This window comes from Syngnathoides biaculeatus, chromosome 2 (assembly GCF_019802595.1).
Source record: "Syngnathoides biaculeatus isolate LvHL_M chromosome 2, ASM1980259v1, whole genome shotgun sequence".
NCBI classification, from domain to species: Eukaryota; Metazoa; Chordata; class Actinopteri; order Syngnathiformes; family Syngnathidae; genus Syngnathoides; species Syngnathoides biaculeatus.
Genome location: NC_084641.1, coordinates 16,209,885 through 16,223,326, shown reverse-complemented (window position 1 = coordinate 16,223,326; position 13,442 = coordinate 16,209,885). Strand labels below are relative to the sequence as shown.

Genomic DNA, 13,442 nt, shown 5'->3' with positions numbered 1-13,442 from the left:
AGGGTACATAGACAAAAAAACGTCCATTTGAACTCACATTGATACCTACGGGCAATTTCGAGTCTTCAATCAACCTACCGTGCAGGTTTTGGGGAGGTGGGAGGAAACAGGAGTACTGGAGAACATGCAAACTTCACAGTACCCCAGTCCTCAGAACTATGAACCAGATGTGCTAAACAGTCATCCACCATGCCGCTTTATAAAATTATGATGAGATGTATTGTTTTGTAATTTTATGTCACATCAATTGGCCTCAAATAAAATCACTCAGCAGTCCAAATAGCCAGTACTCTAGACCTTCTATTTCAAAAGAGGATGACTAAGTCATTCTTAAAATTGATCCAAATAACTGCTCTGATGTTCTGGATACAAAAGGTTTTCTGCGGCAGTGGACAGACAACTTTAGCCAACTGTGCACTAAAGGATTTTCTTTATCATAATTTCTTCACGAATAAACTTAATGAATCGGGTCCAAAGGAACAGATGACTGTGGTGAACTTGTCCGACTCTTATTGTATGTGCTAAAAAGAACAAAGCAAAAGTCCAAATAATTGATGCTACTTCCACAAAGTTCATAGCATACGGGGACTGCCTATAGATGTCAATAACGGTGGCAAAACTTTTGTCTGAATAATAGTAGAGGTTTTCAAGGAAAAATCAGTTAGTAGGCAGATTTATGAATGCTGAACCGCAAATACACAGGGCTTTACTGAAATGTATGTGAAAGAAAGTTAAGGGTTCTTATCATAGTTTGCTCACCAATGTGGTACAGTCCAATCCAGTCTGTGGCGTCCACTTCCTCCTTGATGTCCCACGAGATGACGAGGTGGCCATGGCCAAGGATAAGCTGGTACGTCGACGCTGTTAGTGAAGAGCGGCTGTCTGATGTCACAAGATCTGTGTCACTGTTGGCCCTCTGTAGCGCCACCCCCATCGCTTCCGGCTGGCCCGCCGACGACAAGACCGATGAAGCGGGCGATGAAGAGCCGGACAGGCTGCAGATGTTTTCCGGCCCGATCGTGTACGGGCGGCCATGAGGGTTACGGCGCCTTACTGCCATCAGGTGTTCTCGGGCACTGCCATTGGTTCCCGGTGAGGATGGCGGTGGGGAGGACGACGAGGTGGCTGTTGCCATGGTTACCACAGCGTCATAGGCTGCGAACAGAGGCTGCTGATGAACGTGAAAATGATGGCAGTGATGAAGGTGGTGAGGAAATAGCAGGTGATTGGAGTGGGGAGGGGAGCAGGGGAGAACAGGAAAGTGGTTCTGGAAAAGGAAAAAGGGCCAGGAGATTTGAAAAAGGAAACCAAACAAATCGAAAGAAATAAAAACAAAGAAGGGGAAGTGGTGCAGATTATGAGTTAGGGGATTATGGAATTGGTCTGTCCTATGCACTTCTTGCACTTCAAAATTTCTGGATTTCCTCTCCACTTATTTCCTAGGTGGGAGTCTGTCAGTATTTCACGTCTTGGTATAATGATGCAAGTTAATCATTGTTGCTCATCCATCTCTCCCAAATTCCAAAAGTATCCCACAGAACACATGCAGAGATAATTGAGGGACTTCCACATGATTCATGTCAGTGTCATGATTCACTCCGGAGAGAGGGGGGTGATGGAGACCTGTAACGAAAGAAGAGAGGGGGACAAAATAATGAGTATTGGTGAGTATTTTAGGATCAATCGCAGTTTTTAAAAAGTCACAGGTGTCTAACTGAAGGTCCGCGGTCCATATCTGGCCCTTCTGTTCATTTTAAGTGGCCTGTTGATGTCATTTTTAGGTGACTTCTGCTGTCCATCACATAACACGTTATACAATATTTACTTCCAACCAAGCAATTTGATTAGACAAGAGTCATTCCATGATGATATTTCATACTACACCACTGGGACTTTTAACCTGAAATATCCCTGCCTCACAGGTGTTCTAAAATTTCTAGCAGTGATGCCAGTAATCTTCTTCTTTTCCTTTGGGCTTGTCCCGTTAGGGATCGCCACAGCGTGTCATCTTTTTTCCATCTTAGCCTATCTCCTGCATCTTCCTCTCCAACCCCAACTGCCCTCATGTCTTGCCTCACCACATCCATAAACCTTCTATTTGGTCTTCCTCTCACTCTTTTGTCTGGCAGCTCCATTGGCAGCACCCTTCCACCAATATACTCACTCTGTCGCCTCTGAACATGTCCAAACCATCGAAGTCTGCTCTCTCGAATCTTGTCTCCAAAACATTCAACTTTGCCTGTCCCTCGAATGAGCTCACATCCCAATCCTATCCAACCTGCTCACTACGAGCGAGAACCTCAACATCTTTATTTCTGCTACCTCCAGTTCTGCTTCCTGTTGTTTTTTCAGTGCCACCGTCTCTAATCCGTACATCATGGCCGGCCTCACCACTGTTTTGTAAACTTTGCCCTTCATCCAAGCAGAGACTCTTCTGTCACATAACACACCAGACACCTTCCGCCAGCTGTTCCAACCTGCTTGGACCCGTTTCTTCACTTCCTTACCACACTCACCATTGCTCTGGATTGTTGACCCTAAATATTTCGCTTCTCCCTGTAGCCTCACTCTTCCCCCTCCACCTTTCTCATTCACGCACATATATTCTGTTTTACTTCGGCTAATCTTCATTCCTCTGCTTTCCAGTGCATGTCTCCATCTCTCTAATTGTTCCTCTGCATGCTTCCTGTTTTCACTGCATATCACAATATCATCTGCGAACATCATGGTCCATGGGGATTCCAGTCTAGCTTCATCTGTCAGCCTATCCATTACCACTGCAAACAGGAAGCGGCTCAGAGCTGATCCCTGATGCAATCCCACCTCCACCTTAAATTCTTCTGTCACACCTAAGGCACACCTCACCATTGTTCTGCTGCCATCATAGATGTCCTGTACTATTTTGACATACTTTTCTGGCACACCAGACTTACGCATGCAGTACCACAATTCCTCTCTTGGTTCTCTGTCATAGGCTTTCTCTAGATCCACAAAGACACAATGTAGCTCCTTCCGACCTTCTCTGTACTTTCCACTAGCATCCCCAAGGCAAATAATGCATCTGTGGTACTCTTTCTAGGCATCGAATCATACTGTTGCTCGCAGATACTTACTTCTGTCCTTAGTCTAGCCGCCACCACTCTTTCCCATAACTTAATTGTGTGGCTCATCAACTTTCTTCCTCTATAATTCCCACAGCTCTGAACATCGCCTTTGTTTGTGAGACTTTTCCTCCATTCTTCAGGTATCTTTTCCCCCGCTAGTATTCTGTTGAATAAGTTGGTCAAAAACTCCACAGCCATCTCTCCAAATTGCTTCCATACCTCAACCGGTATGTCATCAGGACGAACTGCCTTTCCATTTTTCATCCTTTGTAGTGCCTTTCTGACTTCCCCCTTACTAATCATTGCCACTTCCTGGTCCTTCACACAGTTGCCTCTTCAACTCTTCCATCTGTCTCATTTTCTTCATTCATCAACCAGTAATGCATTACTCAAAAAAATGCGGTCCGGTGATGTCATAATCTAAAGGTCATCTAATGTGTTACCTTTATATAAGAGTAGTGAGATGGCCTTCACTTTTGATTGTGCTGACAATAGCTACATATTTGTGAGATTCAGATCTTAATATGCTTTTGTTATTAGGGTTCTACTCGGGTTGATATAAGGATATTAGGGATACAGGGTTACCCCTGTTCAAGTCTTTCTTCCCCAGTTACTCAACTTGGTTGGACGGCCAGATCTAGGAAGCCACACAGTGGTTCCTTACTCCTTCCACTCATGAACAATTGAGACCACCGTGCTTTTCGGGACCTTCAGTGGTGCTGAAATTCTTTTGTATCCCTTCCCAGATTTGTGCCTTGACACAACCCGGTCTTTGTGGTCTGCAAACAATTCCTTAGATTTCATTGCTTGGTTTCTGCCCTATGCACCGCCAACCATGGTGAGACTTTATATACAGTGAAGAAAATGAGTATTTGAACACCCTGCTATATTGCAAGTTCTCACACTTAGAAATTATGGAGGGGTCTATAATTTTCATCATAGGTGCATGTTCACTGTGAGAGACATAATCTAAAAAGAAAAATCCAGAAATCACAATGCTTTTTTAAATGATTTTTTTTCATGTGATACAGCTGGAAATAATATTTGATCACCTTTCTATCAGCCAGAATTTTGACCCTTTAAGACCTGTTAGTCTGCCTTTAAAAGTCCACCTCCACTCCATGTATTATCCTGAATCAGATGCACCTGTGTGTGGTCATTACCTGCATAAAGACACCTGTCCACCACATACAATCGTGCATGGCACGGAAGATTCCCCTGCTTAAACCAGCACATGTCAAGGCCCATCTTAAGTTTGCCAATGACCATTTGGATGATACAGAGGAGTCATGGGAGAAAATTTTGTGGTCAGATGAGACTAAAATGAAACCTTTTGGTCATAATTCCACCAACCATGTATGGAGGAAGACGAAAGAGTTACATACCAAGAACATCATCCCTACTGTGAAGCATGGGGGTGGTAGCATCATGCTTTTGGGGTGTTTTTCTGAACATAGGACAGGAAGACTGCACTGTATTCAGGAGAGGGTGATCGCGGCTATGTATTGGGAGATTTTGGGGAACAACCTCTTTCCCTCAGTCAGAGCATTGTAGATGGGTCGTGGCTGGGTCTTTCAGCATGACAATGACCCGAAGCACAGAGCCAGGAAAACCAACGAGTGGCTCCGTAAGAAGCATATCAAGGTTCTGGTGTGGCCTAGCCAGTCTCCAGACCTAAACCCAACAAAAAATCTTTGGAGGGAGCTGAAAGTCCGTGTTTCTCAGCGACAGCCTAAAAACCTGTCTTATCTAGAAAAGATCTCTGTGGTGGAGTGGGCCGAAATCCCTCCTGCACTGTGTGCAAACCTGGTGAACAACTACAGGAAACGTTTGACCTCTGTAATTGCAAACAAAGGCTACTGTACCAAATATTAAGATTGTTTTTCTCAGGTGTTCAAATACTTATTTGCAGCTGTATCACACAAATAAATTGTTAAAAAAAATCATAAATTGTGATTTCTGGATTTTTCTTTTTAGATGATCTCTGTCACAGTGGACATGCATGATGAAAATTTCAGACCGTGATTTCTAAGTGGGGGAACTTGAAATATAGCAGGGTGTTCAAATACTCATTTTCTTCACAGTAGATGGACACGTATGTGCCATTCCAAATGATTTTACCACAGATGGGACTTGATTCGGGTTCTAAAAACATCTCAAGGATCACCAATGGAAATCAGATGGGCCTGATTTTGAGTACAAAAGGTCCCCCGAAAGCTATGTCTGCTCGATCCCTTTGGATCTTGATCCACACAAACTCAATGCTCCACTTGTTATTAAAGTGACACCAAAGCAAGAGTGGAATTGGTGGAAATTATCCCATTTCTTGGGTGCAAAATTCAATTAGACGAACCAGTTCCAGTGCCGTATGACTCTGCTTGTTCAGCCAATGAGATGGCCTAAAGGAGCAATTATCGGAATTAACTACTGCCACTGATATTATCATCTCCTGGAAGCTCTTGTGTCTGTCAGAACGTCTGTGTTCATTCTCAAGGTGGATTTCAATTTTTCACAGTACACAGTGACCATATTGCTTACTTTCAATGTCAAGTTTTACATTGCATACTGTGTGTACCGGTACATGGTGTCCTTTATGACTGTTCCCAACCTACCAAAATTGGAAGGTTTACAGCTGGGCTCAACAACCTTTTTGAGGCTGAGGGCTACTTCCTGAGCACTGATCGTATGAAGGGCTCCGTGACTTGTTTGCGCCAAACTTCAGACTCAGTTTATTACACGTACATAAAATATTTTTGTTTTAATTTATTGTAGTAAATGACATTACAGGTATTTTAAAATTTTAATTCGCGTAAGGAAATCAGATTCAGAATTTAAAGCACAAATAATAATAACAATTTGTGGCCTGTGTTTTTTTTTAGAAAATAGCTCGCGGGCGCCTTATATGGTCCTCACAGGCTACCATTCGCCCGCGGGCACCGGGTGCAGAGTTGCACCTTCAATTGATTTCTAATGGCAGTAACAAATTTATCAAGACATAGTGATAAACGGTAGATACTGAGCACTGACTAATCAACTAGATGAAAAATTGATTTTACATTATTAAACACAATGTGTGCATGTAAGGTGCAGGTATTTTTGTCCACCTGGGATCACCATACTCACATACTGTATTGTCTTTTGACGTGGGTGTCGGCATATGAGAGTGTACAGTTGGTTGCCTGTTGACACCATGTTGTGGTTGTGAGTTTTTGGCAACAGCAACATGTGTATTTATGCGCTTACGTTCGTACATGTTTCTTCTTGCTGTTTGTTCAGTGGAGCGAATAAAAGTGGATGAGTCTTGCAAATCAATCAAATGTGTTCCAACTAGCCATGTTAAATTAGCTAACATTCATAATAACGCTTCTTTTAATAATCGATTAATCTGTCAATTATTCTTCAATTAGCTGGTTTAGAAAAAAAATATATTTCCATCATTTTATTCCAAATGTTTTTTCCCCTAAATTGACTGCAGATCATGCAAACAAATTGATCATTATTTAATTTCTGGTTTGTTTCCGTTATATGTCAGAAATGAGGCGAAAATGTTGAGAATTGTTTTGCAAAATAAAAGTAGCCGTTTGTAATTTTCTTATTTTGCTTGAACAAAAAAAACAGTATTACCCTGCGTTTAAAGACAGAAATCAGAGAATATTGATTGTTCAAGAGCTGAAATTCTGATATTATACATAAAACAATGTCTTCAAATAATGATTTGATTATCAAAATAGCTGTTGATTAATGTGAAAATCCACTAGTTGTTTATTAATCAATTATTGCAGTGGTTTTGCTTCAGGCTTTTTTTGTAATTAAATTCCTGGAGTCATTCGATTAATCATTGCAATGCAATTTTTATTTATTTAAATCTGTAAAACAATCGTGATGCACGGTGGGTCAGTGGTGAGCAGCATCACGTTTCTCAGATCCTAGGGTCAAATCCGGCCTCTGTTTCTGGAGTTTGCGTGTTCTTCCCCTGCATGCGTGGGTTTTGTCATGGTACTTTGGCTTCCTCCCACATTCCAAAAGCATTCATGTTAGGTTCAACAATCAAATTGTCCATAGGTGTGAATGGTTGTGTCTCTATGTGGCATGCAATTCGCTCGCACCCAAAGTCACCTGGGATTGGTTGGAGCTGGCCTGTGACCCAAATGAAGACAAACACAATAGAAAATTGATGGATGATGAACAAGTTTTGAAGACAATGACGGGGCAACAACAAATATTTTATAGTGTAACAAATAAATTTAACATAATTAGCTCCATCCTTGCCTCTGATTATATAATTTTCAAAAGCTCGTGCTCCATGTGTCGAACTCCTCTGATGTCTTCACTGCATCACTTCAAAGCAAATACTTCAGTTAGCTCACGGCATAAACTAAAGAGTGTAGTACTTGAACACAAATGTGGGAGCAGTCTAGAACCATGTGATTGGGACTACCATCAAGTCTATGGGTTATTTATAAATGGTGCGACTTTGTAACTAAAAATAGACATAAGTGCAAAACCGAGGCAGGCACTTTTTGCAAAACAATATTCAATTCACTGCAGAGTGAGCTTGTGCTGCATCTGGGCGTACGCAGACACACAAATGTGCATGCACGCCATGTGTTTCCTATAAAAAGCAAATGTTTGTGGTCTGGGGTTGTTTTTATCCTTTGGATGCCAACAAGTACAACCAAGGTTAAAAACACTACGCATCTGCGATCCAAGTTGAAGGCAAAGGATGGTCAAAGGCTACATTACTGAATTATTCACGCTTGGTTCGGATTATGAAAGTGTCACAACTTCGATGTTCACACTGTAGCCTAAAAAAACAAAAACATCACAAATATGGCCTCGGCCATGAAGATATCCCAGAAATGTGGCCTATTTGCAGCCACTCTTTCACGTGATAAAAACTCAGTTAAACTTTACCAATACATTAAAGCGTCTCAGTATTTCTTAAAAGAGGCCGAAAAAGGACAAAGTGGGCGAGTCAGAGGCGACTTGGTGCCTTCCTGACCCAGGTTAGGAAACTCGAAAATATCCTTATTGTGCAGTACTTCCATTAAAAACTACACAATGGCAACAGAAGACAATTTCTCTCCTCAAGGTTACATTTTGGTACCCCCAGTTATTGAACTTCAAAGTAAGTGTTAAGAGTAACAAAGACATTATTCCTTTATGACACAATAAAGAACAGTTGTATCAAGTTGATATTATTTTATATTACAGCAGTATGATATTCAGTGACGTACATTCCATGCATTCTAACGTTAGTAGGGTTTCAAATTCCTTGGATGTCAAGAAACTTTCCATAGGAAGAAATCAGAAAATTACAAAATAAACTGTTGGCTCCTAATCTGGAATTGAAATACAGCACTGTTCCAATTAAATGTGGGGCAGTGGGGGGGGGGGGGGGGGTGTTTGTTCGAATTAGCATTACTGATGCCCTTGCATGTATGTCTGCTTATGACAACATTTTTGTTTATGTTTGAATATGATTAAATTACTCAAGTTCCAGTTAAAGGGGTCATTTGCAGTTTGTTTTAATTAGCATTTTTTTTTTTAAATAACCACCTCTCCGAGTCAGCTCGACCCACCAGAGCGACAGGACCTCATTCAATTGAAAGGATTTGTAAGTGATGTGCAACGATCAAAATTTCTGCTCGACAGATGCGTTTCTCATCTCTTTCTGAGTTTTAATTGATTGCATACTAAAAACTTAAGACTATTTTAAACTGATATATTTTATGCAATAGTAACACTCCATGACCAGTTCAGGGTGTACCTGCCTCTGATCCAGTTAGTTAGGATAAGCTCCAATACATCCGTTACCCGAGTGAGGATAAGTGGTATTAAAAATGTCTACAAAGATGGGTGGGTAAGACTATTATGAATATGTCATGCAACAGACAAAGACAGCCGTGGCTAACGTAAGCTTGTTTCCAGTAGGGGTGTCACAATTTTTTCACTTAACAACTACGTGATTATCAGATTTTTTGACAACAATTTTGATAAGCAATTAATCATTTCGAGCAATTGTTTGACTCAAAATTGTCCACATCCTGTGATTTTAGCCTCTGTATTCTCAGTAGTCCTTAATGAAAGCAGACTTGACCTTAGTATTGTTAGCGAGACATTTTTTTTGTTGACGCTGGTCATTTTTTCTGTGACTATCACAAATATGCACTTCGAAAATTGGATGGCATCATGAACAGCCATGTTCGAGAACCGCGCTCGTGCATATCAGTGAGGGGCGGGACTCTGGCAAACTTGGATTTGAGGTTAAAATGTGCAAACTTCCTGTGTGGATTCCAATATATTCTCATAGCAATGTCACAATTCGGAATACTTTCAAATAACCGCATCTTAATGTCCTACGGGATTTTTACCAGACATCCGGAAATTCACCGGAAAACATACACATGCTGCAGAGTTACATTTTATAGGATCCATCCATCCATCGATGTTTTGCACCTCTTATCCTCACTAGGGTTGCACTGACTCACTAATTCTCAACCATTGTGCCATGAGGGATCAAAAAGTATGCTATGGGATATTAGCCAGTTTTAAGTAATTGGCTGGATATGTATCTATTTACTGCAAATAATGTATCACTCTTCATCTATATATGCCAGTGACATATACTAACAGGCAGAACAGTTAAATGCTCTTCCACTAGATGGGCCAAGTTACATAATACTATGTATCGACTTTTGATAACATGCTTGGTAGTGTGCCTAATTTTTTAAATGTTATAAAACATGTGCCATGATCAATAAAATTCAGGAAACACTAGTTTAAAGGATGTAATACTATGGGATGAAAGGATGGCAGACATTACCATAATTCCCATTATCTATTCTTACTTAAAGGCGATTAACAATACAATTTACATTGTTGGACAATACAGATGAGGCTCAGGGAGTGCAATTAAGAAATTAAGCCATTTTACAATGTAATTATACTATAGTAGTCATACAATACTACATTTACCTTCTTTTTGCAAATGATCCATTGCAATAAGTGAAAAATAACATTTTAGGTGCATTGACGATCAAGGTACAGTACAATGACATATTTTAGAGGCCTCAGGTTCTCACAGATGATGATGATGAGAAGGAGGCTTTTGAGGAAGGAAATGTAAGACGCCCAGTTGTTATTCTGGGATCAATGTGGTAGTAGACAAACAATACTGCTTGCTCCCTTTGCACTTACCCACCCACACCCGCACAAAAATCACTGTTGGCCTCTTTTACATCAAACATTGCAGATAACTGTCACCCAACATTTTGACGCTACAGTACTTGGAAGTGTGAGCCCTGCAGCCCAGAAAACAGCAATACCCACCGATAGAATTTCGTCGGAGATCAATCATTTTAAGTAAACAATTAAATCATGTCTCAAACAAATACATCAAATGTGTTTGCTCACCTTTGTTGGAGTGATTTAAAAGCCCCTCCGCGTGACAAAATAATCCCGTAAGAGTCCCCCCCACCCCCCGACCACCACCACCGATGACCGACGAAACCTCGCTTTTGGCCCCGGAGCTCAGCGACCTGTCAGCGGCTTCCAAGCGGGAATGCTGCCGGACAGCACCCAGCCGAGGCGCCGCCTCCTCGCCTGTCAAAAGCTACTCGTCGCTCCCCCACACACACAGACAAAAACGACCCAACATGTCAGCTCGGAAGCCTCACATCATGGCCGGTAGTCGTCTCGCTCTCGTCGCGGTGCAGCCAGCCGGGCTTCATGTCTTATTTATTAGACCCACCGGACCTCCCTACATCCGGCGACCTGCTTCCGCTGTACTGTTCGCGGCTGTCTCAGCGAAAACAAGCCGCCGACTCCGGCGCAGCCACATTTACAGACGCTCTTCTTTTTCTTTTCCTTATTTCTGGATAAAAGTGTAGATGAACAAATTTGAACTTTCCCAGGGCTTGTTGCTAATGTGCCAAAATACCAGCGGCCGTCTCCCTACCCGCCCCCGTTACTCTTTTTGCATCACGTGAACAGACGGCGGTTCGAGCCCCTTTCAGAGGCCGCATAGGGTCGCCTACTGGATGCGATCACTGAGGGGGGAAAAACAGAAACAAGCTGCTATTGTTTGGGAATGGGTCCATGTCATTTATTCATTTATGGGTCATTCAAACATTGGGGGATAATTCGGCACGAAAAAGGGACCTTGTTGCATAATGTTCTTATCCCCCCCAAGAAAAGCAGGCAACCATGCACTCATGGAATAATTTGATTTGTCCTTTGCAGTCATCAACGGAACAATTTTGATACCGTTTTTCAGATCATATAATTAGGCATTTACTAAATTCTGAAAAGCAGCTGCCATTTTCTTTTTTCTAATTTAGTTTGCAAGTTTTCTCATCCTTTCACACAAGGCGATACAGTACTTGTTCTATTCAAATTTTAGGGAAATCCCTATAGCACCTCGATCTTGAACTTTTTAATTTGGGTGAGATTTTTTGTGGTTCTGGCAAAGATAAACGTGATCCTCGATTTTAGTGTCAAAAATCACACATTCAGAGGATCATTGAAGAGGAAGACATTGACTAGCTTGTGATTCACTATTATTCCTCTTGGTTTCTGAGAAGTTCTCAGTAAATCTTACGACATGCTCGCTATCAAGTGTGTCCATCTATCCATTAGCCGAGCTGCTTATCCACACGGAATCGTGGGAGTGCTGGAACCAGCTTATTATTATTATTAATTCGGTTATGAACAAAATCAGCGACAAAGGACAGGCTAGGCGAAGTCTAACCCTCACTGAAGACAAATCTGACTTACTACCGGCAATGTAAAAGGAGGGCACCTCATACTGCCGGAGGAACTCACAGAGGACTCCCAGAGGGACACAGTCAAATCCATTCTCCAAGTACACAAAGCAAATGTAGACTGGTTGGGCAACCTCCCATGCACACTCTGGGATCCTGCTGCTTGTTCCATGGCCTCGATGAAACCACATTGATCCTCCTGAATCTGAGATTTGACTTCCCAGCTGATTTTCCTCTACACCACCACCGAATACCCCATGCGAGGGAGTCTGTGATCCCTCTAGAGTTTGACCACACCCGCGGGTCCTACTTCTTAAAAAGGGGGACTACAAACCCAGTCTGCCAGTCCAGAGCTACTGTCCCAGATGTCCACACAATGTTGCAGAGATGTATCAAGCAGAACAGCCTGACAACTTCGAGAACATCGGGCAAATGTCATCCACTCAAAGGTCCCTGCCAACTGAGGTTTTCAACCATCTTGGCAATTTCAACCCCAGAGATAGAAGAATCCACCGCAGTGCTTCCAGACTGCATCCTCAAAGGAAAAGCAGCACCTGATCCACACTATATGTACAGCGCTGATGGGGCACTTCCCTTGGATGGTGGACCAGAATATCCTCCAAGCCATCCAGACCTCATCTCCATGGCCTCACCAAACTCCTCCCAAGCCCAAGTTCTTGCGTCAGGAAGCTGCATTCTGCTTGGCCTGTCGGTACCAGTCAGGTGACTCCAACACCACGGGGCAAAAAGGCCTGATAAGACTGCCTGTTCAGTTTGACGGCATCCTGCATTCCTGTAACAACAGGTTCGATAATGGCTGCCGCGGCAGACACATTAGGGCCACAGCTTTGGTTGGGTGGCTCAACAAGGCAAGCACGGAAGGCCGCCTACTAAAACTCAATAACCCCCGCCACTCCTACGACGGGGTTGAAATTCTGCCAGAAGCAGAAACTCCTGATAAGGGGCCGTTGGCAGACGTTCCCAACACAGCCCTGGCCGACCCAAAGTTGTTGTGACGCTCCTCACGTTGGTCGGCCTAGTATTTCTCCCACAGTCAGAGCCAACACATCATAATAAGTTGACAGCTAAGGCCCTCCCTTCACCTGATTATCCAAGACATGCGGCCACAAGACCACAAAGTCAATCATCGAACTAGGCCTACAGTGTACAAGTCATGAGGCCACAATTTCAATGACACGACCACAAATTCAATCATCGAACTCCTTCTAGGGTCTAGACAGGAAAATGTAAAAACTAAATTAACCACAACATAGATCATTACAATGCCATTGCCAATTTAGTGAGATCAATCAGAAGAACTACATGAAAGATATATTTATATAGAATAATATTTGGCTTTTTAAAGTAATATGTGTGTATGTGGGCCAGATGCAGTGCAGTGACCCGAGTAGCAAAGACGAAACAAGCAGAAGGTTAGGAATGAGATCGCAGAGATGCCTGGGATTTGGCAAGTAATCCCCAGCGCCTTAATCCTTGCAACAACAGAAAGTATGTCTATCCATCTTTTTGTCACAATGAAAAGGAATATAATAGGACATGGAGATAAGTAGTA

The 13,442-nt window shown here is 42.4% G+C and overlaps 1 protein-coding gene across 2 annotated transcripts in view; it reads right to left on the bottom strand.

The window, feature by feature from the left end:
• hecw2b (HECT, C2 and WW domain containing E3 ubiquitin protein ligase 2b) overlaps nt 1–1,282 on the bottom strand; it is a 29,670-nt gene extending 28,388 nt beyond the window's left edge. For both annotated transcript variants that reach the window (XM_061836912.1, XM_061836921.1), the window contains exon 1: nt 760–1,282. In XM_061836912.1, coding sequence (XP_061692896.1) covers nt 760–1,135 — 376 coding nt within the window. In that variant the 5' untranslated portion in view covers nt 1,136–1,282. The remainder of the gene's footprint in view (nt 1–759) is intronic.
• Between the last annotated feature and the right edge of the window lie 12,160 nt (nt 1,283–13,442).